Below are 27193 nucleotides of genomic sequence, written 5' to 3'. Positions count from 1 at the left end.
TATGTCTAAAATAACAAGCCATATATTTAACATAAAAAATACGATAGTTTGTATAATCAGATAATGGTAGAGTTACCGTTGCAGAAGTAAATCACAGCTGGAATGCATGTTTATTTGGGAATTAGTTACTGAAAGAGTGGAGTTAGAGTGTGGAAAAAAAAATGGAAGAAAAAGGTAGGCATAACTCAAATTTATGAGTGTGTATTTAACCTAGTAATGGAGCACTTAGTAAAGAAGCCTTCTTGGCAGATGTGTCTCTGTATCATATAGAGTGATACCCTTGTTCATTTCATTTATTTTTTTCAGCTTTATTAAGGCACAGTTGACACATAACACTGTGTAAGTTTAAAGTGTACTATGTGTTGACTTTATACGGTTGTATATTGTGAAATGATTACTATGGTGGAGTTACCTAACAGGTCTATCACTTATATATTTACCATTTCTTTTTTGTGATGAGAACATTTAAGGTTTACTCAGCAACTTTCAAGTATATAATATCTTATAGATCAATTTTGTTGCAATAATGAAATGATATTATGTTTTTATCCTAAAAGCCCAGCTAATAGGCAACAAGAAAATCTATTATTATTCATGGAGGGCAATGTGCAGTCATGCTTCACTTGATTGCAAGCTCATCTTCATGACTTCCTCTAGTTGCTAATTAGATTTAGAGGCTTAATCCAGGTTTAGGTTTGGGTTCTTTATTTGCAAGAGTAATCTAGAGATGGTATTTAAACTTTAACAGGAAATACTTGTTCAATTGTCTTGCTATTATTTTTTTATTCTTAGCAGCCATTGTTGATCAATGTTTGGGCCCATTAATTCATTATGTACTGCAAGATGGTTCTGTTCTTAATCTGTCATTTTCTTTGCTCATTCATTGGTACAGTTTATACTGAAAAGCCCAGATGAATGCCTATTTTATTTCTATTGCATAGTCAGAGTTGGTTCTCTAGTATCTTTTTCAGCCAGTGAGAAAACTCTTCCTTTTGGGCAGTACACTTTTCCTCTTTGATTGCTTGCTTCCCATCTTGGATGACAAGTGTTCCCAGGCTCATGCTATACTTTTCTGTATGAGAACTGGACTGAGTCATTTCTCTAAAGAGTCCCTCTTCCATTGATTAGGAAATGGTAAATCTAGTTAAGAATCTGGACACTAGCTGTGATAATTACTATGAGTTCAATCATCCTTTCTAGGTATTTTCAGTGGACAGGACCAGCAAACACTTTTTTTTTTTTTTCAAATAAAAGGTCTATGAGTGCAGTTTATTTTTATTTTCTTTAATTTTTTAAAATGTTTATTGGGGCGCCTGGGTGGCGCAGTCGGTTAAGCGTCCGATTTCAGCCAGGTCACGATCTCGCGGTCTGGGAGTTCGAGCCCCGCGTCAGGCTCTGGGCTGATGGCTAGGAGCCTGGAGCCTGTTTCCGATTCTGTGTCTCCCTCTCTCTCTGCCCCTCCCCCGTTCATGCTCTGTCTCTCTCTGTCCCAAAAATAAATAAAAACGTTGAAAAAAATGTTTATTTGTCCATTTTTGAGAGAGAGGGACAGAGAGCACAAGTTGGGGAGGGACAGAGAAAAAGAGACACAGAATCTGAAGCAGGCTCCAGACTCTGAGCTATCAGCACATGGGACTCAAACTCATGAACTGCAAGACCATGATCTGAGCTGAAGTTGGACACTTAACTGAGCCACACAGGCACATTTATTAGTGCAATACAAGTGTATCATTCAAACTTAGGACTACAATATTTTTAAGAACCCCCTTTTATCTTTTATAACTTTATATTTCCTTTATCTCATGATTAGAGCCCTGGCTATGAATAGCATTAGATAAAATTGTAATATCATGTTAATCTTCATTTGCTTTTCCTCACATTGCACATACAGCATTATTAGAATAACAGTGATAGCCTACCATCCACAATATTATTCCTACCTAAGAACAACTTCAGATATTTTAAGCTATTCTTTTTGTCCCTGGATTAAATCCCACTTGGATATATGGTCCAATTACAGCATTTAAAAATCTCTTGGAATAATTTGGCTTCATGTGGTTATCTCACCAACTAAAAATGCACTTAATTACATTTATTCCAGTTAAGTGTTAATGGCTTATGCTACTAAGATACACATTTTATTCCATTCCTTTTATCACAATTAATATTGACTTGCCTGTCTCTCTCTGTCCCAAAAATAAGTAGACGTTGAAAAGAAAAAAGAAAATATATGCTATCTTGTTTTTTATACTTTTTGGTATATACAAATTGCAAAGTATAACCCCACTACATTCCATTTAATTTGATTACAGATTGACCTAAGTAATGAACCAATGATTAGGTCTGAGAGACTTTCACTGCCTTCTAATATGCCTGACAACTGTGCTTTTCCTAAAGGTTCACAAACAGTCAGAATGGCTAGAATGGTAAAAGATAAACAAATCTGATCATTGTCCTCTAGGAAAACCAGCATTTCTGATAGACTTCCCTTTGCCATTGAACAAGTATATTTTCTGTTATCAACATTTTGTTTTATCGTTGCCATTTTTTCCCGGGAGGAATATACTTATTTATGTGTAGACAGTAAGAAAGGACCAAATATACAAATGAGAAAAAAATATCAGAGTGTGTTTTAACTCTTTGACATGGTTTCTACACAGATTTAACTGGTACAACTACTTACTATTGTATCTATTCTCTCTGCCACTGACTCAAGGGGAGTAATTCAGTGAATCAAAATTGTCAGAACAGGAGTGTACATAAACTACTAACATATAAAATACTGACATGAAAAGAAATCCTGTGGGATAGTGTCCATGAGAAATGAAAAGAAAAATCCCAAAACAAGCAAACAATCACACTTAGTGTGATTGTTTGCTTTCCTTGACATTGTTTTTCACACAGATTAGCAACCAAATGTCTTAAATTCTAATGTAGATCTCTACTGAATGCATCTCTACACCGTGCCATTTATTTTTAAACTGGTAATCTACCACATTGTGCTAAGTCCATTCTTTGACTCCATTATTTTTAATCTGCCTCCTGGAAGAATTTTTGGTATCATAATACCCCTTATACATAATACATAAGACTCTTTTTCCTGCTCACTGTATTGCTCACCAGTAATGGCGGTTGAAGTTTCCTGTTTTGATTGATTGAAGTTCTCATTTATATGCCGAGTATTAAGAGTTAGTACCTTCCCTGACTAGACTATAATAATATAAATAGAACTCTATAATAGTAATATAATTATGCACAAAGGAGGTGTGTTAAAAGCACCAGTAAAATTGTGCTTGTGGTAAAATCGATGCCAAATTTGCAGTTCCTTGAAGAGTTTCAAAGATGTGTAAAAGAGAGCAAACACAAGTTTTTCTTTGTTTTGTTGTTTTTATTTTCAAATTAGGCTATTATATTGGCTGTTATAGCTCAAGATCTTAGGCAAGTCACTCAAAACTTAGAAGCATCAATTTACACATTGGTAAAGAGGGATAACTATGCCTAATTTGTTATATAGCTCTGAAGATTAATTATGATATGGTGTAGAACATACCTGGCTTATATATGACACAGAATGTATGCTCTGTATGGAAGAGGTATTGTTTATGAAATTCCTATCAAACTTTTATGTAGCATAAGAGGCAGTGGCTGCCTAAATATTTGTGTTACATTTTTTTTAGAAGCAATAATGCAGAAAATAAGAAGAGTTCATAAAAGAACACATGACTTCAGCATATACAGAAAACAGGGTACACAGGGCCTTCAGATAATTTGAAAGTAGTAAAATATACACCCAGTTTTATTAACTGAATGGGAAGAATTGGACAGACACTACAGGTAGTATGAAAAAACAATGGTGCTGTAGATATTTATTTCATGATTCATGTAACTTTTAAAAGGAAAGATATTTTTATATCAAGAGAAAGAGATATTTAAAATCAGTTGTTACTTCAAGTCATTAAAGTAGAAAACATTTTTTATTGAAATGTGGCTAACACACAATGTTATATTAGTTTCAGTTGTACAACATAACATTTCAATCAGTCTATACATTATGATGTGCTCACCACAGTGTAGCTGCCACCTACAGAGCTATTAAAATAGTGTTGACTATACTCCTTACGCCGTAACTTCTGTTTCTGTGACTTATTCCACAATTGACAGTCTGTACATCCCACTCTCCTTCGCACATTTTACCTATCGCTCAATCCTCTCCTTCTGACAACCATCAGTTTGTTCTCTATTTATGGATCTGTTTCTGCTTTATTTGTTTGTTCATTGCTTTGTTTTGTTTTCGAGATTCCACATACAAGTGAAATCAAATGGTATTTGCCTTTCTCGGTCTGATTTTTTACATTTAGCAAAATACCCTCTACGTCCATCCATGTTGTTGCAAAACATCCTTTTGTATGGCTGAGCAATATTCCATTGTGGATATATCACATCTTCTTTATCCTTCCATCTATCAATGCACACTTGCGTTGCCTCCATATCTTGGCTATTGTGAATAATGTGGCAAAAACCACAGGGATTTCGTATTTTTTTTTTGGAATTAGTGTTTTTGATAAAACATTTTGATTAATAAGAATAGTCATTAAAATGAGTTATGTTTCATAACTACTGGTTTTATATTCACAATCATAAATCACAATCATAAATCACTGACATGGAACCTACAGATAGTTAAAATTTTTTTTAATGTTTATTTGTTTTTTGAGAGACAGAGAAATAGAGCATGAGTGGGGGAGGGGAAGAGAGAGAGTGGGAGACACAGAATCCAAAGTGGGCTCCATGTTCCGAGCTGTCAGCACAAGCCCAGTGTGAGACTTGAACTCACAAGCTGTGAGGTCATGACCTGAGCCGAAGTTGGATGCTTAACGAACTGAGCTACCCAGGCACCCTTACAGATAGTTTTAAAGGAAGACACAACCCATCCGCATCTATGTTATGACCAATGCTTAACAAATGAGCTCAGCATTTCCTGTAGCTGTGACATAGATATAGGAAGATAGTACAAATTAGTTTAAAATTTCATTTTCCTTTATCAAATCTTTATGATAACATTCATTCATACTACCCCAAATTTGGATTTGCTTGTATGAAACATACCTTAAGGACCAAATATTTGAAGGTTTGTATATTTTCTGGCCCCTTAGGGTGTAAAGGGGTTCAGCCTGCTTAAGAATAGCTACTGCCTTTGTCAATGATACTTTTTATTTTGCAGATGAATTAGCATATATGAAAACAGAAAAGGCATTCATGTAAGTAGAACAAGCAGAAAAAAACTTTTTTCTCTGACTAGCAGATATGATATATATGTAGGACAAAATCACAAATGCCAAAGTGAATAGTAAAGTAATGAAAGCAAAGTGGAAACCAATTACTGCTAGGAGCTATGTATCTAAATAAGACAGTTGTAAAAGGGAAAGATAGCCACATGTAAAATGATCAGTGACAATGGAAACACAGTTATCCAGCTGGAGGAGAAGTATAAGGGGTGGGAAAATGGTCAAAAACATACCTGGCCATGCACATAGCATAAACAGGGTACAGAGTTTCCTGCTCATAATGGTTGTATAATGAAGGGGCTTGCAAATGACAGCATAGTAGCCAAAGGACATGGAAATTCAAATTGAAATTCAGCCACTCCCATGAACACAAAGAAAAACAGTTGGGCTGCACAGCTGTTATAGGAAATGATATTATCCCTGGTGATAATTGTCTCCAGATATCTAGGAATACATACAGTGTAAATGAGATTTCTAAGAGAGGTTCCAGCTAAGAAATATATAGGTATTTCTTTCTCTTTCATTTTTATTTCATTTAAAGATATGTGACAACATTGATGAATCTGGAAGACATTAGATGAAATAAGTCAGTCACAAAAGAACAAAAACTGGATAAATCCACTTTTATGAGGTATTAAAATTAGTCTGACTCATAGAAATGGAGAATAGATGGTGGCTGCCTTGGGACAGGTTGGGGTGGGCAATGGGGAATTGATGATAGTTGCTATATGTGGGGAATAAGCTTAGGAATTCTCTGAGCCTGCACTGATGGGTTAGCAAGGCATAAAGAATTAGAAAGCCATAGGATGAACACACCCAAGTTTGGGTAAACAAGATTAGGTAAATAAGATTAGGTAAATGGGGCAAAGGCCCCCAGTTTAGGACAAAGATATGGGACAATAGCAGAAAGATGGTTTCACAGGAAGGAAGGACCAAATTAGGTAAACAGGCAAATAGGGCTATAGACCACAGCAGTGCAGAGTTGCCCAGAGTGGAGCTAATTAGCAAAAGAAAGCGCCTTGTTGAACCTGAGGTAGCATGCTCTGTCTTTCTTGTCCCCTAGGCCAGTTTAGGTAAACAGAGGTGGGTCCTCATGTTTGCTGTAAACAACCTTCCACCCAGCACCAGAATCTTGTTTTGTATTGACCCAAATCCCTAACACCACATATCCCCAAAACCCCCTTTTCCCCATGCCCATGACTTAATGTTCATGGTTTCATTGTCTCTCTATGCACATCATTCACTCTTGTAAGCCTTCTGATCCTAATAAAAATGGAGCAAGGACCCTTACTCAGGGCTCTTGTCTCTTCCCGGACATTAGCTTCTCTCACATTTTCAATCCTGTGTCCCGCTCTCTTGCTAGACAAGAGAGAACTCCAGACCCAAAGTCTATGACACTACAAAGTTCAGTTCTGTAAAAGGAGCAAGTTCTGAAAATGTTGAAGATGAATATTATTGAAGAATATTGTTTGCTATGGTACATTTTTACCTACAGTTAACAATACTGTATTGTGGCCTTAAAATATAAGTGGGTAGATCTCATATTAAATGTTCTCATCACTTTATAAATATAATTTGTACTGATTTTCAACTGTAGCAGTTAGATATAGAGACCAATATTAATAACAATCCCTACTTTTTCCTGATAGCTAATTATTCTCTATGACAGGTTCATTTCCATCCCTATAGTGCATCATACATACCAGATTTATTGGACACTGGCCTTATCAGTGGGGAAGTATATGTTAAGAGGTTATAGAACCCTGTTTGCCAGCTATTTGTCTTATTTAACACACAAATTATACTTCAGAGAAGATGAAATTGAGAAACCATTTAAAAGTTTTCTCCTACATTTTGAATCTCCTTCAGTCTTCTATTATTTATTTTGTTTTTTGTTCTCTAACAACTCCTGTATTTGTCAATTGAATAAATTGCATAGAGATCCTTAGGAATGTTGCACCACTAATTAGGATTATATTATATTTTCTATTACTAAAAAGTAATTTATATAATTTAGAATACTTTTTTTGTACCCATAATTCTTATTTTACTCTCTCTCTGTCTCTCTCGCTCTCTTTCTCTCTCACACACACATCTCTACATCTTTCTAAAATACTTTAGTCATTTAATACCTTAAGTAGAATGAGTGGAAGAGTATTTTAACAGGTGAAATTCTAGTTTTATAGATTTTTTTTTGCTCTGCTATAAATTTATATAATATAAATATAAATTTATATAAATATAAAATTTTGCTCTGCTATAAAGCTTTTACAAAGTTTCTATAAAACCTAAAAGATTTTGTCTAGGCATTAAACAATTCAGACACATGTCTTGTTTCAAACGTGTCCAAAAGTAGAGAAAGAAGTATAATTAATATTTCAGCATAGTTAGAAAAGTGGAGCTTACATTCTATGAAATTAGAGAAAATAAACTGATCCTACATATCTAAAACAGCTATTACTTCATAATTTTCTACAGTATGTGCAAATGTATGCTTACTATATATAGTATATATAGTATACTATGCTATATATATTCTATAGTATATATGTATGCATACATGTTTGTATATATGTATCTACCTGTATACCTATATCTACTGAGTAATTATGGAATTTGTAAATATGGAGATCTATTTGGCAACATGAATACAAAAGTATATATTATTAGAGATTGCTTTTTTTTAACCAATAGATAATTTGTATGGACATACCTATTAAGTGTGCAATGTTTCTTGTTTTTTAAATGTGTTTTTTAAATGAAAACTTTCACATTTTTTTCTGTAAATCATATGGCATTTGAAGAATTTTTTTTCCTAGAAAAATGACAAGATGGTGAGGTAATTCCTGTCCATGAAAATCATATAATTATATTTTCTGTATAGATTAAGTAAAATATATCAATATTTACAGAGCCTCTCCATTCCTGGTGATAATGGTTTTCCTAAACAAAACTCAAACTATGATACTGTATAAAACAATAGTTGCTCAAGAAGTTGCAACTAACAATGTGTTCAGAAGACTGGGAACTAGAAAGACATATGAAGTTATTATAATTGAATGGGAAATATATTAAAGGTGCTTCTAAATTGTTAGAAACAAACAAAGAATGAATAAGGAAACAGGAAGGCCATTGTGACCTGAAGAATTCCTTGAATTTCATGTTTGTATATTTTAAATTGCCATGTGGTATGTGGCTAATTCATGACACCACAGCCTTTCGTTATCTGGAGAAAAATACAATCTTCCTTGCCCTGTCCATGAAGGCTCGCCTGACTTGCTGATTCCTTAGGCTGTAAATAAAGGGGTTCAGCATGGGGGCCACTGAGGTGTTTAGCACAGCAACTCCCTTGCTCAGAGACACTGTGTCTTTTGCTGATGGATTAATGTACATGAAAATGCAGCTGCCATAGGAGATGGAGATGACAATCATATGGGATGAACATGTGGAAAAGGCCTTTTTCCTCTGACTAGTAGAAGGAATTCTTAAAATTGTTCTGATGATATATGTGTAAGACAGAAATATCAAGGCCAAAGTGAACATTAAAGTGAACACAGCGCAGGAAAACCCCAGCGCCTCTAAGAATTTTGTGTCTGAACAGGAAAGTTGCAGCAGGGGAAAATAATCACAGGTAAAATGGTCAATAACATTAGACCTACAGTAATTAAGGTTTAGGAGCAACATGAGTGCGGGGAATATGATTAAGAATGACGTTAGCCACGAAGAGAAGACAAGGAGTATGCAGACTCTGTGATTCATGATGGTCATGTAATGCAGAGGTTTGCAGATGGCAATGTAACGGTCATAGGACATGGCGGCCAGAAGGTAAAATTCAGTGACTCCCAAGAGAATGAAAAAAAATAGCTGAGCAATGCAGTCATTAAAGGAAATGGTTTTATCTCCAGTCATCATGGTGCCCAGGAACTTGGGTATGCTGACAGTTGTGAATGAAACCTCTAATAAGGAGAAGTTTCTGAGGAAGAAATACATGGGGGTCTGGAGGTGGGAATCCAGCAGGGTAAGGGTGATAATGGTCAGGTTGCCAGTGATGCTGAGCATGTAGGTGATGAGCAGAGAGACAAAGATCACCACCTGAAGCTGTGGGTCATCTGACAATCCCAGGAGGATAAACTCTGTTATTTCTGTGTGGTTTCTCATTTCTCAGTTGCTTATTTTGTCCTCCAGCCAGATCTCTAGGAGAAAGCCCAAGGAACAAATTTTGAATGCAGATTAACAGAAGTTTAAGTGTGGAGCCAGAGTTTTGCTGAAATAGTATGTCATTTCACCTACAGGGGAAAGTTTAAGAGTCTTTGATTTATTTTTCTCAGCACACTAAACATCTGTGCTGAAAACTCCCGTGAGCTCCTCCACTACATTGTGCCTGTCTGAAAGTTAGCACAGATTCTTACCCTCAAAGCCATTGCAACCCAATCCAGTGCCTAGAAGAGTCATAGAAGGCTTAAAATAAACACATGTCTCATTCATTAATTAAGTGATGTTGAGTTTGTTGTTGAATCAAACACACCCATGAGGTGAAGTTCTCTATTGTATTTCAAATTCCAGGCTGCAGATCACACAGGCTGGGTCTTAGTTTTGCAAAAGCTATTTTTTTTTTTTTTTTTTTTTAGTTTATCTACTTTTCAAGATGTATGTATCTACTAGGCCTAAATTCCCTAAATCAAGTAAATATATAACAAAGATATGTAAAAGAAACCCCAATTTTTGGATATACAATTTAGTTTTTTAAAAGTTTTTAGTGTTTATTTATTTATTTTGTGTGAGAGAGAGACAGCACAAGTGGAAGGGGCAGAGAGAGAGTGAGAGAGAATCCCCAGCAGACTCCACACTGCCAGCGAGGAGGTCTATATGGGGCTCAGACCCACGAAGCCGTAGATCATGACCTGAACCAAAACCAAAAATTGGATGCATAACCCACTCAGGTGCCCCTGAATATGCAATTTAAAAAAGAAAACTTCATAAAACATTATTTTAAAGTTACTTTCATTAAATTTCTTTAGAATTCATTCCTTCAATTAACTTTATTCCTGTTCAGTAACATCAGTCTTCCTTCATCAGGGGTTGCTTTTTTGAAAGCGCGAGTTTTTCATAACACCTAGAAATCCCCAAATGCATTCTCATCAAATAGACAATATTTGGTTTCAATCTCAAGATTGAAATTTCTGTTCTATTTAGCTGGCATTGGAGAGCCAGCTTAAAAAAATCTATTATTGCTATTCCATAGTTAATAATGTATCAGTGCACTGTATTTTTACCCTTATTTAAAATTTTTGCATAGTTTTTTTCTCCCATGTTTCCTTTCAATTTTAAGACTTTTCTGAAAAATAATACCATGATTGACTTTCATACTCTAGCTACTGATGAAACCTTTGAGGGAATGTATGAAAAGCTATGAAGGAAGTTACAATAGGTAAGGAAGGGTTCATGTGAACATGACTGAAAATGAGTACTGATACCCCAGTTTTGTAGGGTCAGAGAACATGCTTAAAGAAACTGTAGGGGGAGATGATCAATATCACAGTCTTGGGGAAGGTATACTATACTATTTTTGTAAAGATGTTAATGAAAATTCAATGAATTGTATTCATTTACCAGCAACAACTAAGCCTGATGCATGTTATGCCTTCATTCATTCAGCAGCCTTTTGGGAGAAATAAACTTCAGTGTTTAACAAGGTGCATATGATTCCTCAAGTCTGAGACCATCCCAAGGATGTATTCATGCAGAGGATAAAGGATATCTCTAAGCATTTAACTCCTCTTTATTGTTTCTTTTTTTCCCCAATATATGAAATTTATTGTCAAATTGGTTTCCATACAACACCCAGTGCTCATCCCAAAAGATGCCCTCCTCAATACCCATCACCCACCCCCCCCTCCCACTCCCCCATCAACCCTCAGTTTGTTCTCAGTTTTTAAGAGTCTCTTATGCTTTGGCTCTCTCCCACTCTAACCTCTTTTTTTCTTTTTCCTTCCCCATGGGTTTCTGTTAAGTTTCTCAGGATCCACATAAGAGTGAAAACATATGGTATCTGTCTTTCTCTGTATGGCTTATTTCACTTAGCATCACACTCTCCAGTTCCATCCACGTTACTACAAAGGGCCATATTTCATTCTTTCTCATTGCCGCGTAGTACTCCATTGTGTATATAAACCACAATTTCTGTATCCATCAGTTGATGGACATTTCGGCTCTTTCCATAATTTGGCTATTGTTGAGAGTGCTGCTATAAACATTGGGGTACAAGTGCCCCTATGCATCAGTACTCCTGTATCCCTTGGGTAAATTCCTAGCAGTGCTATTGCTGGGTCATAGGGTAGATCTATTTTTAATTTTTTGAGGAACTTCCTCTTTATTGTTTCTGAAGGCAGATCCATATTTCCCCCCGGAAGAACACGGTTTAGTTTAACCTCTATATTATCTTCTACCCTTTTAGTCAAAATCAAGAATCCCTTCAAGGACCCCTGAGACAGGCTCTTTGACATATTCAAAATGAAAGTTAACAATAATACTTCATATTTGTTGAATAAGATGGCCACAAAGTACCTTCAAGGTTTCATTCTGAAAGCACCCCTAGTTAATGCCCTTTCAAATTTTTTACCATCAATTTAGTATTAACAATAACCCATTAGATAAAGTAGAAACTGATAACTTCTTTGATGCCCAAGATGAGAAAGGGACTCTGTATTAAAGGATATGTGAAGAACCAAAAGGATGTTCCTTTAAGAGATTAAGAGCCTTAGACTGATTCCATTTTATTTGCGGTGCATTTTGTTGTTGTTAATAATGTCCTAGTTGCACTGGGTAGACATATCCCTTAGTAATACAATAACTTTGAGAGGCTAATTGTTTCAACTTTTTCTATGTTTACTAAATTCACTCTTCAGTTAAACCTTATTAGAGATCATTAGAGAAACTTCATGAATCATGGCTTCCAAGCATTGTGCTTTATGATCACATCGCTCTTTTTTTTTTTTTTTTTTTTTTTTTTTTTTTTTTTTTACTTTATGAGTAAAGAGTTCTTCAGCATTTTGGCTGATACGTTAGAGGAAAGGAAAATTGTTTAATTCAGTGTTGTGGGTAACATCTAGGTTGGCTTCATAATTACTCTAAATTTACTTTCAATGTTCAATCTTGCTGGGCTTTGGGCCATGGCACAAGTGTTCACTGAGAACTTCTTTTGGTCTGAATAAAGCTAAGACTCCCCTGGAGAAACCAATGGAAGGATTGTACCTGTAGGAATTATTGGCAAATACCAACTCCTAACCTCAAACTTCCAGTTCTTTATTTAGGCAAAAATAAGCAAAGAGGAAGAGTACATAAAGTGATAATAAGATTATGATATCAAAACACTATTAATTTTTGGAGTGCCTGGGTGGCTCAGCTGGTTAAGCATCCAACTTTGGCTCAGGTTATGATCTCGTGGTTTGTGGGTTGGAGCCCTGTATTGGGCTCTGTGCTGACAGCTCAGAGCCTGGAGCCCACTTCAGATTCTGTGTGTGTGTCTCTCTCTCTGCCCTTCCCCACTCACTCTCTCTCTCTTTCTTTCAAAAATAAATAAACATTAAAAAAAAACCACTTAATGTCTTAGTCTTATTCATGACAGTCTGGGGTAAATTACTATCACAGAAAGTATATGGGTTCTGCAATGAGAGAATGTGATTTGAAGATACAAATGGAAGTGTGACTTTGGCAGTTTCTTAAATTCCCTAAGCATCAGTTTTTTCTGTTTATCATGGAGTTAAAATTTCAAGGGCATCTTCAGAATGAATTTAATAATATATATGCAAGTGCTCTATAAACCATGTGGCACTTCTATGCTTTAAGAAGAACTGGTGTATTTATTTTCTTTTGGTTGTAATTGATTTCCAACTTTGGGCAGAATATTCATAGTTAACTGTAATTGACCAAAACCATTATTCCAATGAAATTCTAAGGACATTTATATTCTATCTTATATAGCCATTAGGACACACCTATGGAAATTTTATCTTTATTCCCAATGAAGCATTAGGGTCAGTGTGTTTTTGTACCTTAGATATATTCGTATAGTTAACAAGTGTTTAATCAGAGAATACCTAAAATTAAAGTCTGTTCTCTTAAAGATAGCACTACATAGTCTATATTAAATTAGAAACACAGGCATAGAGTGGTAATTTCTTGCTTTTTATTTAAGAAAAGGAATAAATTTATATAATAAAATATGCTAAGATCTCTTTAATTTATAAATCTATCCAGTTGCAAAATACTACTCCAATATACCCTATTGAATCTGCTTAAACTTTGAGCTGATAAGTAATGAATCAATGATAAGGTTTGAGAAACTACCATTCCCTCCCCTATGTCCTACTTACCTTGATTTCATACAGTCTCACTGATATGCAGAATGGCTGAAATATAAAAAATATTAGTGGTTTCCATTGTTGTAATCCAGGGAAATCAGTGTCCTGAACACAGTTCCTCTCACTGAACACATTTGCTCTCTACTGTTAATGTTTTTTACTTAAATTTTCCATTTTATCTAGAGGGAATAGATTTCTTTGAGTACAGAGGGTGAGAAAGGAGCAAATATATGAAAGAGAAAAATTTCAGAAGGTGTTTTAAAACTGTCTGGTACAGTTCCTACATGGATTTTATGTAGCATAAGCTACTTAATGTTTTATCTATTCTCTGCCACGGGCTCAAGGGGAATAATTCAGTGAATCAAATTGCCAGGACAGGACTAGACACAAAACACTAAGGAATATAAAACATAACACATTTGTACAGAAATTTGAAAAGGAAGCTTGGGGGACAGTGTCCGATGAGACAGAAAAAAATAACAACCTTGTAGTGTGATTTGTTTCTCATGAGAAACGGAGACCAACAGATTATTTTCCAGACAGAGATTACTATAAAGTATCTTAATTCTTACATCAGCTCTCTACCAAATGCATCTCTCCTCCATGCCATTTTTAAAAACTGAGAATCTACCACATTGTATTAAGTCATTCATTGGCTCCATTAACTTTAATGTGCCTTCCACAGAGAATTTTGGGACTATAATACTGCTAGTACTTTATATTTTGTCCTTGTCACTCTGGTGGCACCAGCAATGGCAGTTGAAGCGTTTCTTCTTTTGATTGATCAGTGTTCCAAAGTATATGCCAACGACAATATTAGGGATGAGTACCTTCCCTGACCAGACTATAATCATATGATCATGGCCAAATGAGATAATGTGAGTGCGAAACACCAATAAAATTGTGCAGGTCCTTAGTAAAAGCTATGCAAAATATGCAGGTCTCTAGATTTGAAAAATGTACACAATAGAGCAAACACAAGTTTTTGTCATTTTGTTTCATTTTTCAAATCAGGTTATCACATTGACTGTGATAGCTCAACACCTTGGGCAAGTTCCTCAAGCTTAGAATTTACACGTGTGAAAAATAGATAATCACTAAAATTTGCCATATAGCTGTGACAGCTAAATATGATATGATTTAGGATATATCTAGTTGAGCAAATGGCATAGAGTAAATATTCTCTACAGAAGAGATACTATTATTTGTGAATTTCCTATCAAACTTCCAGGTGCCATGTCTTGGTGACTGCCTAATATTTATCAATCTCATATGTTTCAATATAATACAGATAAACAAGGAGAGCATATAAAATAAGACAATGTATGCCTTAAGCATAAGTAGAAAATAAAAGACATATGACTTTCAAATAGTTTATATACAGCAAAATAAACACTCAAGCCTATATCAGAGTGGAAAGAATTAGATACTGCAGATAGTATGCAAAAAATACGGTTGTTATAGATATTGTATTTCATATATTTTATAACTTTAAGAAAGAAACTTAGATATTAGTACAAGAAAATAAAATATAGGGGCGCCTGGGTGGCGCAGTCGGTTAAGCATCCGACTTCAGCCAGGTCATGATCTCGCGGTCCGTGAGTTCGAGCCCCGCGTCAGGCTCTGGGCTGATAGCTCAGAGCCTGGAGCCTGTTTCCAATTCTGTGTCTCCCTCTCTCTCTGCCCCTCCTCTGTTCATGCTCTGTCTCTCTCTGTCCCAAAAATAAATAAAAAAACGTTAAAAAAAAAAGAAAATAAAATATAAAGAGTATGTTTTTAAAACGTTTTACTCCATTAGCCATTATAGTATACAATATTTTTACTATTTGGAGCAATCAGCAAAATGGTATGTTTTATATCCACTGCCTTTCTATTCAGAATTGTAAATCAATGAGGAAATGGAACGTATACACACTTTGAAAGAAAGACACAACATAGTTACTTTCAGTGTACAAGAAAGCTTAAGCAAATGAGCACAGCCTTGCAAGTATCTGTGAGATGGATATGGAAGCATATTGTAGAAGTCAAAATTTTGTTTTTCCTTTGGTGGATCTTCCCAGTAACATCCTTTCTTCTTAATACATACTTTCATTTGTTTCTAGAAAACACTACTTTATGAAGCAAAGTTTTGAAAGCTTGTTTTACTTGCTGGTTCCTCAGGGTATAAATAAAAGGGTTCAACATGGGGGCAATTGAGGTGTTGAGAATAGCTACCCCTTTGGTCAGTGATGCTCTTTCTTTTGCTGAAGGCTTGACATACATGAATATACAGCTCCCATAAGAGATGGAAATGACAATCAAGTGAGAGGAACATGTGGAGAAAGCCTTTTTCCTCTGAGTAGCAGATGGGATTCTCAGAATGGTGCTAAGAATGCACATGTAGGAAAGAATCACGAATGCCAACGTGAAGAGCAGAGTAACAAAAGCAAAGTAAAAGCCAATCATCTCTAAAAGCCATGTATCTGAGCACGAGAGTTGTAAAATGGGGAAATAGTCACAGGAGAAATGATCGATTACATTGGCAGCACAGAAATCTAGCTGGAGGATGAGCATGAGTGGTGGGAAAATGGTAAGGAATCCCCCCAGCCATGACCCAAAGACCAGTAGGGTGCAGATTTTCTTGTTCATGATGGTGGTGTAGTGAAGAGGCCTGCAGATGGCAACGTAGCGATCAAAAGACATGGCAGTGAGAAGAAAAAACTCAGACACACCCAGGAAGATGAAGAAAAATAGCTGAGCTAAACAATCGTTATAGGAAATGGTCTTGACTTTAGTAATGATTGTCCCCAAAAATCTGGGAATAGACACACTGGTGAATATAATTTCTAAGAAGGAGAAATTCCTCAGGAAGTAATACATAGGAGTCTTGAGATGAAAGTCTGTTAAGGTGAGGATGATGATGGTTAGGTTTCCGGTGACACTTAATACATAAGCCATAAACAGAAAGATAAAAATTATAATCTGAAGCTTTGGGTCATCTGAGATGCCTAAGAGAACAAATTCTGTAATCACTGTATGGTTTCTCATACTGACTTTTTATTTTCTTTAAGCAAAATCTGTTGCAAAACAAAACGGAAAGAAAATGTGCATAGTAAAGGAATTGAAGATTTAAATGTTTGTATTATTAGCCCCAAGAAATGCAGCCAATGGAACTTTTTTCCTGTTTGCATTTTTACAGTATCCACTCAGTCCCATTACAGCAGAAGCATTTTGCACATCCTGTTGAAAAGGAAAAATTTATTCACAGATCTATGTTAAAAGTCCCCTCATGAGTGTCTGTATACCACATCTATACCTGTGAGCAAATTTGTAACCAAATTTCTAATAGCGCACTACATCTTTTAATATTTAGCTATTCATTTTTATTTTATTTTAATTCCAGTATAGTTAACATACACTGTTATGTTCATTTCAGGTGTACAATATAGTGATTCCAGAGTTCCATACATCACCCAATGCTCATCCTGACAAATGAACTCCTTAAACCCCATCACCTATTTTACCCATCCCTCTGCAAACCTCCTCTCTGGTAACCGTAATCTTGTTCTCTATGGTTCAGAGTGTGTTTCTTGGCTTGACAAAGCAGGAAAGAATATCTAATGGGAAAAAGAATGTCTCTTCAACAAATGGTATTGGGAAAACTGGTCAGGACATGCAAAAGAATGAAAATACACCCCTTTCTTAGACCATACACAAACTCCAAATGGATTAAAGACTTAAATGGGAGACCTGAAACCATAAAAATTCTAGAGGAGGGCACAGGCAGCAATGTCTCTGACATTAGCTTTAGCAACATTTTACTAGATATGTCTCCTGAGTCAAAGGAAATATGTTTCTGCAACAATACTTACTCTGTTTCTAATTTAGATATTGAGACATTGTTTTCCAGTTTCTAAGACTGTGTTCTTAGGACCAAAATGTCCAATTTTGAGTTTTAATTTTGATGCCATTTACAAACCTCATTGTCTTATAAAATTGGGTAGAAGCTGATGACCAAATCACAATTCCTGAACTTAATAGTAGCTATGATTAATGTTATTCTTAATATATATTCTTTTAAATATGAGCAGAGGAAATAAATGTGTTGTCTATCAGGAAATATTAGAATTTCCTTAGTGATAGATAAGAGTAAAGTTCTCTATTTATGAGAAAGAAAACTAAAGCCGGAGATATTAGTTAATGCTCACATAGGTAGAGCTATATCAGTAATATATTTTGACAGCATACTGTTTCACTTATGTCATTTTTATGTTCCTTATTTAAATTAACAACTGTTTTATGTTTTTTTCTTTTTCCACTATTTATCTTTTAAAACTCTCAAATTTGTCTTAGGGCAAGCAGGAACTGATAAGGAAGTGTTTTTGCTAACAAAACCTTTCATTGTCTTCTTTCTAGGAGACTAAATATGTAGAATGAATAAAATTCTTTGTAAAATTTACTTTATAGAAACCACAAATTTCTGAAATGTAAACTATATGACTTTTACCTGTCTTTTTCTCTTTTTATTCTTAAAAATCAATCAGATTTTATCTATGGTCTAAGTCCTCAATAATATTTGCTGTATTTTTTTTTCCCTATGGGGTGAACTGGGTAAGTCTGTAGGAGAGACTGTCAGGCTTGTATTGTGTCTTTTTATTTTATTTACTTTATTCCTGACAATCAGCATTCTCTTCCTTTAGGAAACAGACACATATTTGTTGTAACATACCGGCAAAATTGGCAGATCAAAAGGTAGAGACTATTATTGTATTTTGAAACATGACTGGAATGCTAACATATAAAATTTGTTTTAGTAAATATGCCTATGTGATAAATTGGGGATCACCCTGCTTTATTCCAACAAAGTAACCTTTGGAATGGGAGAAAGATAAACACATTTATTGACAAATCTGGAACATACTTACGTTTTGATATGTCTAATGATTCCAGTCATAAATACAACCCCAGATTTTCTTATTTACTTAATATGTGAGAGAGAATGCATTCATAAACTACTTCAGGATACTTTGTCATCAGTTCTCCCTTGCCTCTGTTATGTAAAAGCCTCTCATACTGAGAAAAAGGCAGGCTTGAGTGCACGCAAGCTTTCTATAGCCTCTGCTCTAAGTGAAGGAATTTCTCTCTATCACTTTTATCTTTCCATATAACCACAAACATTGTTCTGACCTGAACTTAATGAAGTTCTTAAGTTCTTAAGTTCTGAGAGTTCTTTAAATGATTTCCAGGGAATACTGCTTTATGACTGGAAGTTAAAACATTTCAAAGCTCCCTGGATAAGAGGAAGATTGACCACTATCCAAAGATAAAACAATTTTACCTTCCCTGGTCACTGTATAAATCCCCCAAGAGACCTCGGTCAAGAAAGGAAAGGTGCAAGGACAGATAAACTCAGATGTGTAGTGATGCCATGACACACGTCTTTCCAGAAAGCTAAGTGATACAGTGAGGTAAAAGCAAAAGTGTACCTGCTAGCATATACAATCACCCTGGTTTCCCTTTGGCTGTACTTACTTCTCCTAATATGCCCATGACACTTAGTCTACGTTTGGGCGGTAATTTATTCTCAGTTCCTTTGGGACTCTTTAAATACAGAGCTGAGCCACATGGTAGTGGACTCTTCATTGAAGGTGGCACCAGCTTTATTAATTGATACATCCCCACTTGTATAAATTAGAATGAATACATGAACAACTTATTTCATTTATTTTTGTTGTGCATTTTTATTATTAACTTTAAAATGAAAATGTCCTCAATGGTTACCAAATTTGTTATAAAAAATCATAAAACATAAAAACATTCTGACTTGAGTGTTAGGTTTTTGCCCACCCTCTCCCAAAAACATTTGGATGAAATCCTCTGCCAGATATAAAAATCTTCCCAGAAATCCTTCATCTTGTCACCTGTCAGCCCCAACCAACTTACTACATCTGTACTCCTTGTGACCCAACTGTGGATCTCATTATGCCTTGAAAATGCCTGTTCTGTGCTCAACAAACTTACTTATGCTCTCTTTTTCAAGTTATTATTAAGAGTTTTTTTTTTTAATTTGATTATAGTGCACACACACTGTTACATTAGTTTCAGGTGTACAACTTAGTGTTTGGCAAGTTTATACATTACATTGTGTTCACACAAGTATAGCTACCAGCTCCCATTACTTGCTATTACAATATCATTGACTGTAATCCTTTTGGTGTCTTTTACTCCCATGATTTATTCATTCCATAAAAAAGTCTGTATCTCCCTCTCCCCTTCCCCCATTTTCCTACCCCGCCCCCCCCTCTGGCAACTGTTAGTTTTTTCTCTGTATTTACAGATGTGATTGTGCTTTTGGTTTGTTTACTTTTTTTTTTTTTTTTTTTTTTTTTTAAACAAGCCACTTATGAGGAGAATCATATGGCATTTTTCTTTCTTGGTCTGAGTCATTTCACTTTACATGATGCCTTCTGTGTCCTTTCATGTGGTCTCATACTTCTCATTTTTCAGGGAAAAAAAGGTTTCTTAGTACCCTCAATATATATATGTCTAAATTTAACAGGGCTAAGGCACAGTAATATTTGACCCCTTTCTGCCATTTCAGACTCACTTCTTACCATCCATCCTCACTTTTTCCACTCCAGAATACCTGCGGTTTTGTGTATTTGTTGTAATAATCTTACTTTTTCTTCTCCTTCAGGGCATTCACAGTCACATATGATCTTTACCCTGTTGGAAATGAGGAAAACGTTGGCACTTCAGTTCACTTCTACTCATTCATCAATGATTCTTTATTTATATTTATTTCTTTGTTTTTACTTGAGTATTGATGACACACAAAGTTACACGAGTTTCAGGTTATAATACTGCAGTTCAGCAAGTGCATACACTGTGCTGTGTTCACCGTAAGAGTAGCTACCACCTGTCACAATACCACACATTTATAAAAGCATTGACTGTATTCCTTATTCTGTACCTTTTATTCTCATGACCTATTTATTCCCTAACTAGAAGCCTATACCTCCCACTCCTCTTGCCTGTTTTGCCCATCACCCCAACCCCTCCCATCTTGAAAAATCAGTTAGTTGTCTGTAATAACGAGTTTGTTTCAGCTTTGGTTGTTTGTTAATTTTTTTTTTCTAGATTCTATATATAAGTGAAATCAGGTGGTATTTGTCTTTGTCTGTCTGGCATATTTTATGTAGCATAATCTCCTTTATGTCCATCGATGTTGTTTTAAATAGCAAGATCTCATCTTCTTTTATAGCTGAATAATGTTTCATTGTATATGTGTGTGTGTGTGTGTGTCTGCGTGCATGTATAATGTCTTCTTTATCCATTCATCTATGAGTGTACACTTTGGGTTGCTTCCATATCTTGGTTTTTGTGAATAATGCTCCAAAAACTGCAGGGCTGCATATATCTTTTGGAATTGGTATTTTTAGTTGAATATTTGTATTACTTAGAATAGTAAGAAAAATGATTTGTGTTCCATAACCACTGGTTTTATGTTCACAATCATAAATCACTTACATGGGAACTTGGAATGTTTAGCTAATGAACTCAAGATTTCCTATAGCTGTATATAGCAAGATAGTGGAGATTAGAAGGTTAAAATTTCATTTTTTCTTATTAAATATTCATGATAATATTAATTCATCTTAATCAAAATTTTGATGTATTTGTGTGAAACAGTAATTTAAGGACCATATCTTGGAAGGTTTGTGTACTTTCTGGTTCCTTAAGGGGTACGTGAAGTGTTTCAACATGGGGACAAAGGAGTTACTGAGGATAGCTACTACTTTTGTCAATGATGGCCTTTTTTCCTGCAGAATAATTAGCATATTTGGAAATGGAGGTAACAATCATGTGAGAAATACAAGAGGAGAAAAACTTTTTCTTGTCTGACTGACAGATGTGATATACATGTAGGACAAAATCACAAATGCCAAAGTGAATAGCGAAGTAATCCAAACAAAGTAAAGGCCAATTACTTCTAGGAACCTTGCATCTGAGAATATGGTTGTACAAGGGAAAGATAGTCACATGCAAAGTGGTCAGTGATATTAGAAGCACAGTTATCCGGCTGGAGCAGAAGTATAAGGGGTAGCATAAATGACCAGAAACATGCCCAGTCATGCACAGAGCGTAAACAGGTTGCAGAGATTCCTGTCTTTGATGGTTGTGTAATGAAGGGGTTTGCAAATGGCAACATAGTGGTCAAGGGACATGGCAATTAGGATGGGAAGTTCAGCCACCTCCATGAAAAGAAAGAAAAATTCTTGGGCTATACAATTATTATGAGAAATGTTTTTGTCTTTGGTAATAATTGCCCTCAGAAATCTAGGAATATATATAGTTGTGAAGGAGAGTTCTAAGAAAGAGAAGTTCCAGGTAAGAAATACATAGGCATGTGTAGATCCATAGATCATCACCAGGTTAGAGTGATGATTAGTCAGGTTTCCAGTGACACATATATGTATGTGATGAATAAAAAGATGAAAATCACAATCAGAAGATCAGGATCATCATAAAGGCCCAGCAGGACAAACTGATCATTTTGTGCTCGTTCATTTCCTTCTCTTTTCTTTCCTCTTTTTTTAGCAATATGTGACAGTGCTAATGGATCTGGAGAACATTAGGTTAGATGAAATAAGTCAGTCACATGACAGAAGAACAAAAAAAGGATAAATCCACTTTTATGAAGTGTTAAAATTGGTCAAACTCATAGAAATGGAGGATAGATGGTGGCTGCCTTGGGACAGGTTGGAGTGGCCAATGGGGAATTGATGGTAGCTGCTATAAAGTTCCATTCTGTGGGGCTCCTGGGTGGCTCAGTTGGTTAAGTGTCTGACTTTGGCTCACATCATGATATCTTGGTCCATGAGTTCAAGCCCTGTGTCAGGCTCTGTGCTGACAGCTCAGAGCCTGAAGCCTGCTTTGGATTCTTTGTCTCCCTCTCTCTCTGCCCCTCCCCCACTCATGCTCTGTCTCTCTCTCTCTTTCTCTCTCACTCACTCACTCAAAAATACACATTAAGAAGAAAAAGTTAAGTTCTGTTAGAGGAATAAGTTCTGAGAATGTTGAAGATGAATATTGTTGAAGAACATTGTTTGCTGTAGTACATTTGCTTACAGTTAATACTATATTGTGCTTTTAAGAAATAAGAGGGTAGATCTTGTGTTAAATATTCTCACCACTTAATAAATATAATTTGTACTGATTCCAAACTATAGAGGTTAGATATAAAGACCAATATTAACAATAACAATCACTGCTATTTATTGTTAGCTGTTTATACTATATGCCTGACAGGTTCATTTCCATCCCTAAGTACATTATATATGCCAGATTTATCCGACACCGCCTTATCAATGGGGAAGTATATGTTGAGAGGTTATAGAAACCCTCAGTTTGCCAACTATTTGCCTTATTTAGCATACAAATTATACTTCAGAGAAGATGAAATTGAGAAACCATGCATAGGTTTTCCCTTACATTTTGAGTCTCCTTCATTTTTCTATAATTTATTTTGTTTGTTTCTCAACAACTCCTGTGATGTATTCCTCAACTGAATAAATTGCATAGTGATCATTAGGCATGTTGGGCTACTAATTAGGATTGTAGTATATTTTCTATTACTAAAAAGTAGTTCATATAATTTAGATTACATTTTAAGTTTCCACAATTCTTATTTAATGTACACACACACACACACACACACACACACACACATACATACACATCTTTCCAAAATACTTTAGGCACTTAATGCCTTACATAGAGTGAGTGGAAGAATATTATCAGGTGATATTTTATTTTATATGAAATAGATAAATTTTCTTCTTATGAAGCTTTTATTTTCTATGAAACCTAAATGATTTTGTTTAGGCATTAAATAATTTAGATACATGTCCTGTTGGAAACTTGTCCAAAACTAGAGAAGAAGCTATACATATGTATTTCAGCATAGTCAGAAAATGGAGCTTACCCTCCATGGAATTAGAGAAAGTGACTTATCTTACATATCTAAAACAGATATTGCTTCACTATTGTCACACAATATGTGTACACATGTATATGCATATATATATTTACCTGTATATCTACCTATATCTACTGAGTACAGGATTTGGAAATATGAAGATGTATTTATATTGTTAAAGATCTACACTTCTTTTAGCCAATAGGTAAATTACATGCACATACTCCATTAAGTGAGCAGTATTTCTTGGTTTTTAAATGAAAGCATTCACATGTTCCATAAATCATACGGCAGTTGAATAATTTTTTCCCTAGAGAAATGGCAAGATGTTTAAGGAAAATTCTGTCAAATATCAATGAAATAATAAAATTGTGTTTTCTGTATAGAGTAAGTAAAATATCATAACAATATTTACACAGTGTCCCCTCCATCCCTGGTGATAATGGTTTTCCTAAACAAAACTTAAAGTACAACTTTATCTTATAAAACAATTATTGCTCGAGAAGTTGCAACTAACAAAGTGTTCAGAAAATGGAACCTTTAGAAAGACGTATGAAATTACTGCAATTGAATGGGAAATATATTATAGTGCTTGTAAGCTGTTAAAAACAGAGAACAAAAGTATAAGGATGACAGGAAGGCCACTGTGATTTGAAGAAGTTCCTTGAATTTCATGTTTGTATATTTTAAATTGCTGTGCAAGTGTGTGTCTAATTTATGACACCACAGCATTTCATTTGCTTGAGAAAAATACTATCTTCCTTGCCTTGTCCAGGAAGGCTTGCCTGACTTGCTGATTCCTGAGGCTGTAAATAAAGGGGTTCAGCATGGGGGCCACTGAGGTGTTTAGCACAGCAACTCCCTTGCTCAGAGACACTGTGTCTTTTGCTGATGGATTAATGTACATGAAAATGCAGCTGCCATAGGAGATGGAGATGACAATCATATGGGATGAACATGTGGAAAAGGCCTTTTTCCTCTGACTAGTAGAAGGAATTCTTAAAATTGTTCTGATGATATATGTGTAAGACAGAAATATCAAGGCCAAAGTGAACATTAAAGTGAACACAGCGCAGGAAAACCCCAGCGCCTCTAAGAATTTTGTGTCTGAACAGGAAAGTTGCAGCAGGGGAAAATAATCACAGGTAAAATGGTCAATAACATTAGACCTACAGTAATTAAGGTTTAGGAGCAACATGAGTGCGGGGAATATGATTAAGAATGACGTTAGCCACGAAGAGAAGACAAGGAGTATGCAGACTGTGATTCAGGATGGTCATGTAATGCAGAGGTTTGCAGATGGCAATGTAACGGTCATAGGACATGGCGGCCAGAAGGTAAAATTCAGTGACTCCCAAGAGAATGAAAAAAAAATAGCTGAGCAATGCAGTCATTAAAGGAAATGGTTTTATCTCCAGTCATCATGGTGCCCAGGAACTTGGGTATGCTGACAGTTGTGAATGAAACCTCTAATAAGGAGAAGTTTCTGAGGAAGAAATACATGGGGGTCTGGAGGTGGGAATCCAGCAGGGTAAGGGTGATAATGGTCAGGTTGCCAGTGATGCTGAGCATGTAGGTGATGAGCAGAGAGACAAAGATCACCATCTGAAGCTGTGGGTCATCTGACAATCCCAGGGGGATCAACTCTGTTATTTCTGTGTGGTTTCTCATTCCTCAGTTGCTTACTTATTGTTTGCTCCAAACCTCCAGAAGAAAGCCCAAGGAACAAACTCGAAGAGTGGTTAACAAAGGTCCAAGTGTGAAGCCAGAATTTTGCTTAAATAGTATGTCATTTCCTCTGCAGGGGAAATTTTAAGTGAATTGATAATAGCAATGGCCTGTTCATTTCTTCTGTTTTATAGGAGAAAACTCTTGTTTTGGCAGGTTTGAAAACATTCAATATCACAAAACTTGAAGTGCTAGAGCAGGGTTTTTTCCCAGGCTTTTCTGACTCCAAATATTACCTTTTAACTTTCAGAGACATGCCCATGACGTTTCTTTCCAGTGAGAACTACCTTTGTGCTTTTGTTCCAATTGTACACCAGTTTCTTTTTCTCTGTAACTTAAACCTTAATTACACTGAGAATCCTAAAAAATGGAAAGATACTGTATTTTTTTAATATAGAGTGTGTTTTGTCCTTCACCATTGATCAACTTTTGCTAACGCTCAGCTTTTATAATTCTTCCTAGTACCTCACAAAGTCAGATATATTACAGTCATCACTACCAGCAACCTTAGGTGTTAGAGTTACAGGCAAGAAAGAGGCAGAAAATAATTTAAGCTGGAAGAGCTTAGAACTGAGCTTGATCACATCTGAATCCCTGGCAATATTTTATAATTTTTCAGCCTATGTGTAATTATTATGACCCATGTTCCTATACAAATGATTTTTCCTTCTATTTAAAATATTATTGTTGTTGTTGAAGAATTTCCCTCAGTTAAAGAGTTACATAAGTGCTCTGCAAGAAAATGGGGTAAATAGTTTAATTTCTTTATTTGCATATGGTTTCAAAATAGTGAGTTTTAATTTCTTTTTTTAAAACAAAATTTAAATGATATTATCATAGTTATTTCCGTAAGGAAGAGTGACGCTATCTAGGTTTGATTCCAACCCACTTATTAGGTATGAAGCCATGTGTTCTCTCTGTGTTACTTGTATAAATACAGTTTATTTCTCTGTATACAGGCCTATCTTACAAAGTCATCATGAGTATTAAATGAGTTAATATATATGAAGTGTTTAGAAAAATGCTTAGTATTTTAAAAAAGCCATAATAAGATTGCTCAGTGGAGAAAATGTTCTCTAACCCCTGAGCTGAAAACCTCTGGGATTAGATGGTGTCCTTTTTTAAAAGATTTACCTAAAATAAATAGTAATGAATAATGAACATGGAGAGAATCACATAGGAACAATAACAACAACAAAAATGAGGTGGAATCACCTGGATGTATCGTACCTGTGAAAATCTTAGCTTTGTTTTTCCACTTTATGACCATGGTGACCTCTTGCCACCATGGTGTATCTGCTTCCTGCACTCCATCACACTCTCTGCCCTCCAACAATTCACTTCTCTCAATCAGCTAAGATACAGTCACCACATGTAGAAATTTGCTGCACTTCAACACTGCTACGAATGGCTGCCAATGGCCGCTTAGTTTCTCTGCCCCTCCTTAGTAACAGTAATCTTTCTGAGAATGATTGTGAAACTTGCCTTAAATAAAATATGTATATGTAACTAGCCTTGTGGGTAGCAGATTTCAATGACACCTCAAGTCACCTTCTTCCCAACTTCACAACACTAGGTGTAATACCCTTAGTACGAGTCAGTCCCCTAAGAATCTTAGACTTATTCTTCCCAGCCCACCAAACATCTGTGCTGACATCTCCTGTGAACTCCTCACCACATTGTGCGTGTCTGAAAGTTAGGATGCAGTGTTGCCTTCAAAACCATGTAACACAATCTAATGCCCAGAAGAGTCACAGTAGGCTTAAAATAAACACTTGTTTAATTCATTAATTAAGTGATGTTGAGTTTGTTGTTGAATCACACCAACAGGTGAGATTCTCCATTGTATGCCCAATTCC

The 27193-nt window shown here is 35.5% G+C and overlaps 2 protein-coding genes and 3 pseudogenes across 2 annotated transcripts; all 5 read right to left on the bottom strand.

Annotated features, from left to right (window-relative positions):
• Positions 1–4825: 4825 nt before the first annotated feature.
• Positions 4826–6297, bottom strand: LOC111561457 (annotated as a pseudogene).
• Positions 6298–8381: 2084 nt separating this feature from the next.
• Positions 8382–9443, bottom strand: LOC111561371 (olfactory receptor 6C1). The gene has a single exon (XM_023257125.2). It carries the CDS (start codon positions 9441–9443, stop codon positions 8508–8510), a length of 936 nt encoding a protein of 311 aa, XP_023112893.1. The 3' UTR covers positions 8382–8507.
• A 5907-nt stretch (positions 9444–15350) lies between these two features.
• Positions 15351–16678, bottom strand: LOC105260754 (olfactory receptor 6C3-like). Its single transcript, XM_023257123.2, has one exon. The coding sequence runs from the start codon at positions 16670–16672 to the stop codon at positions 15734–15736; it is 939 nt and encodes a 312-aa protein (XP_023112891.1). The 5' UTR covers positions 16673–16678; the 3' UTR covers positions 15351–15733.
• Positions 16679–21282: 4604 nt separating this feature from the next.
• LOC111561456 lies at positions 21283–22034 on the bottom strand (annotated as a pseudogene).
• Positions 22035–24339: 2305 nt separating this feature from the next.
• Positions 24340–25576, bottom strand: LOC101086239 (annotated as a pseudogene).
• Positions 25577–27193: the final 1617 nt, after the last annotated feature.

This window comes from Felis catus, chromosome B4, assembly GCF_018350175.1.
Source record: "Felis catus isolate Fca126 chromosome B4, F.catus_Fca126_mat1.0, whole genome shotgun sequence".
Taxonomy (NCBI): Eukaryota; Metazoa; Chordata; class Mammalia; order Carnivora; family Felidae; genus Felis; species Felis catus.
The sequence above is the reverse complement of the archived record's forward strand: the minus strand, read 5'-3'. Positions and strand labels throughout refer to the sequence as shown.

What these genes read in the sequence shown, in the direction of transcription:
- LOC111561371 (XM_023257125.2), bottom strand. Translation starts at nt 9,443, where the DNA reads ATGAGAAACCACACAGAAATAACAGAGTTTATCCTCCTGGGATTGTCA.
- LOC105260754 (XM_023257123.2), bottom strand. Translation starts at nt 16,672, where the DNA reads ATGAGAAACCATACAGTGATTACAGAATTTGTTCTCTTAGGCATCTCA.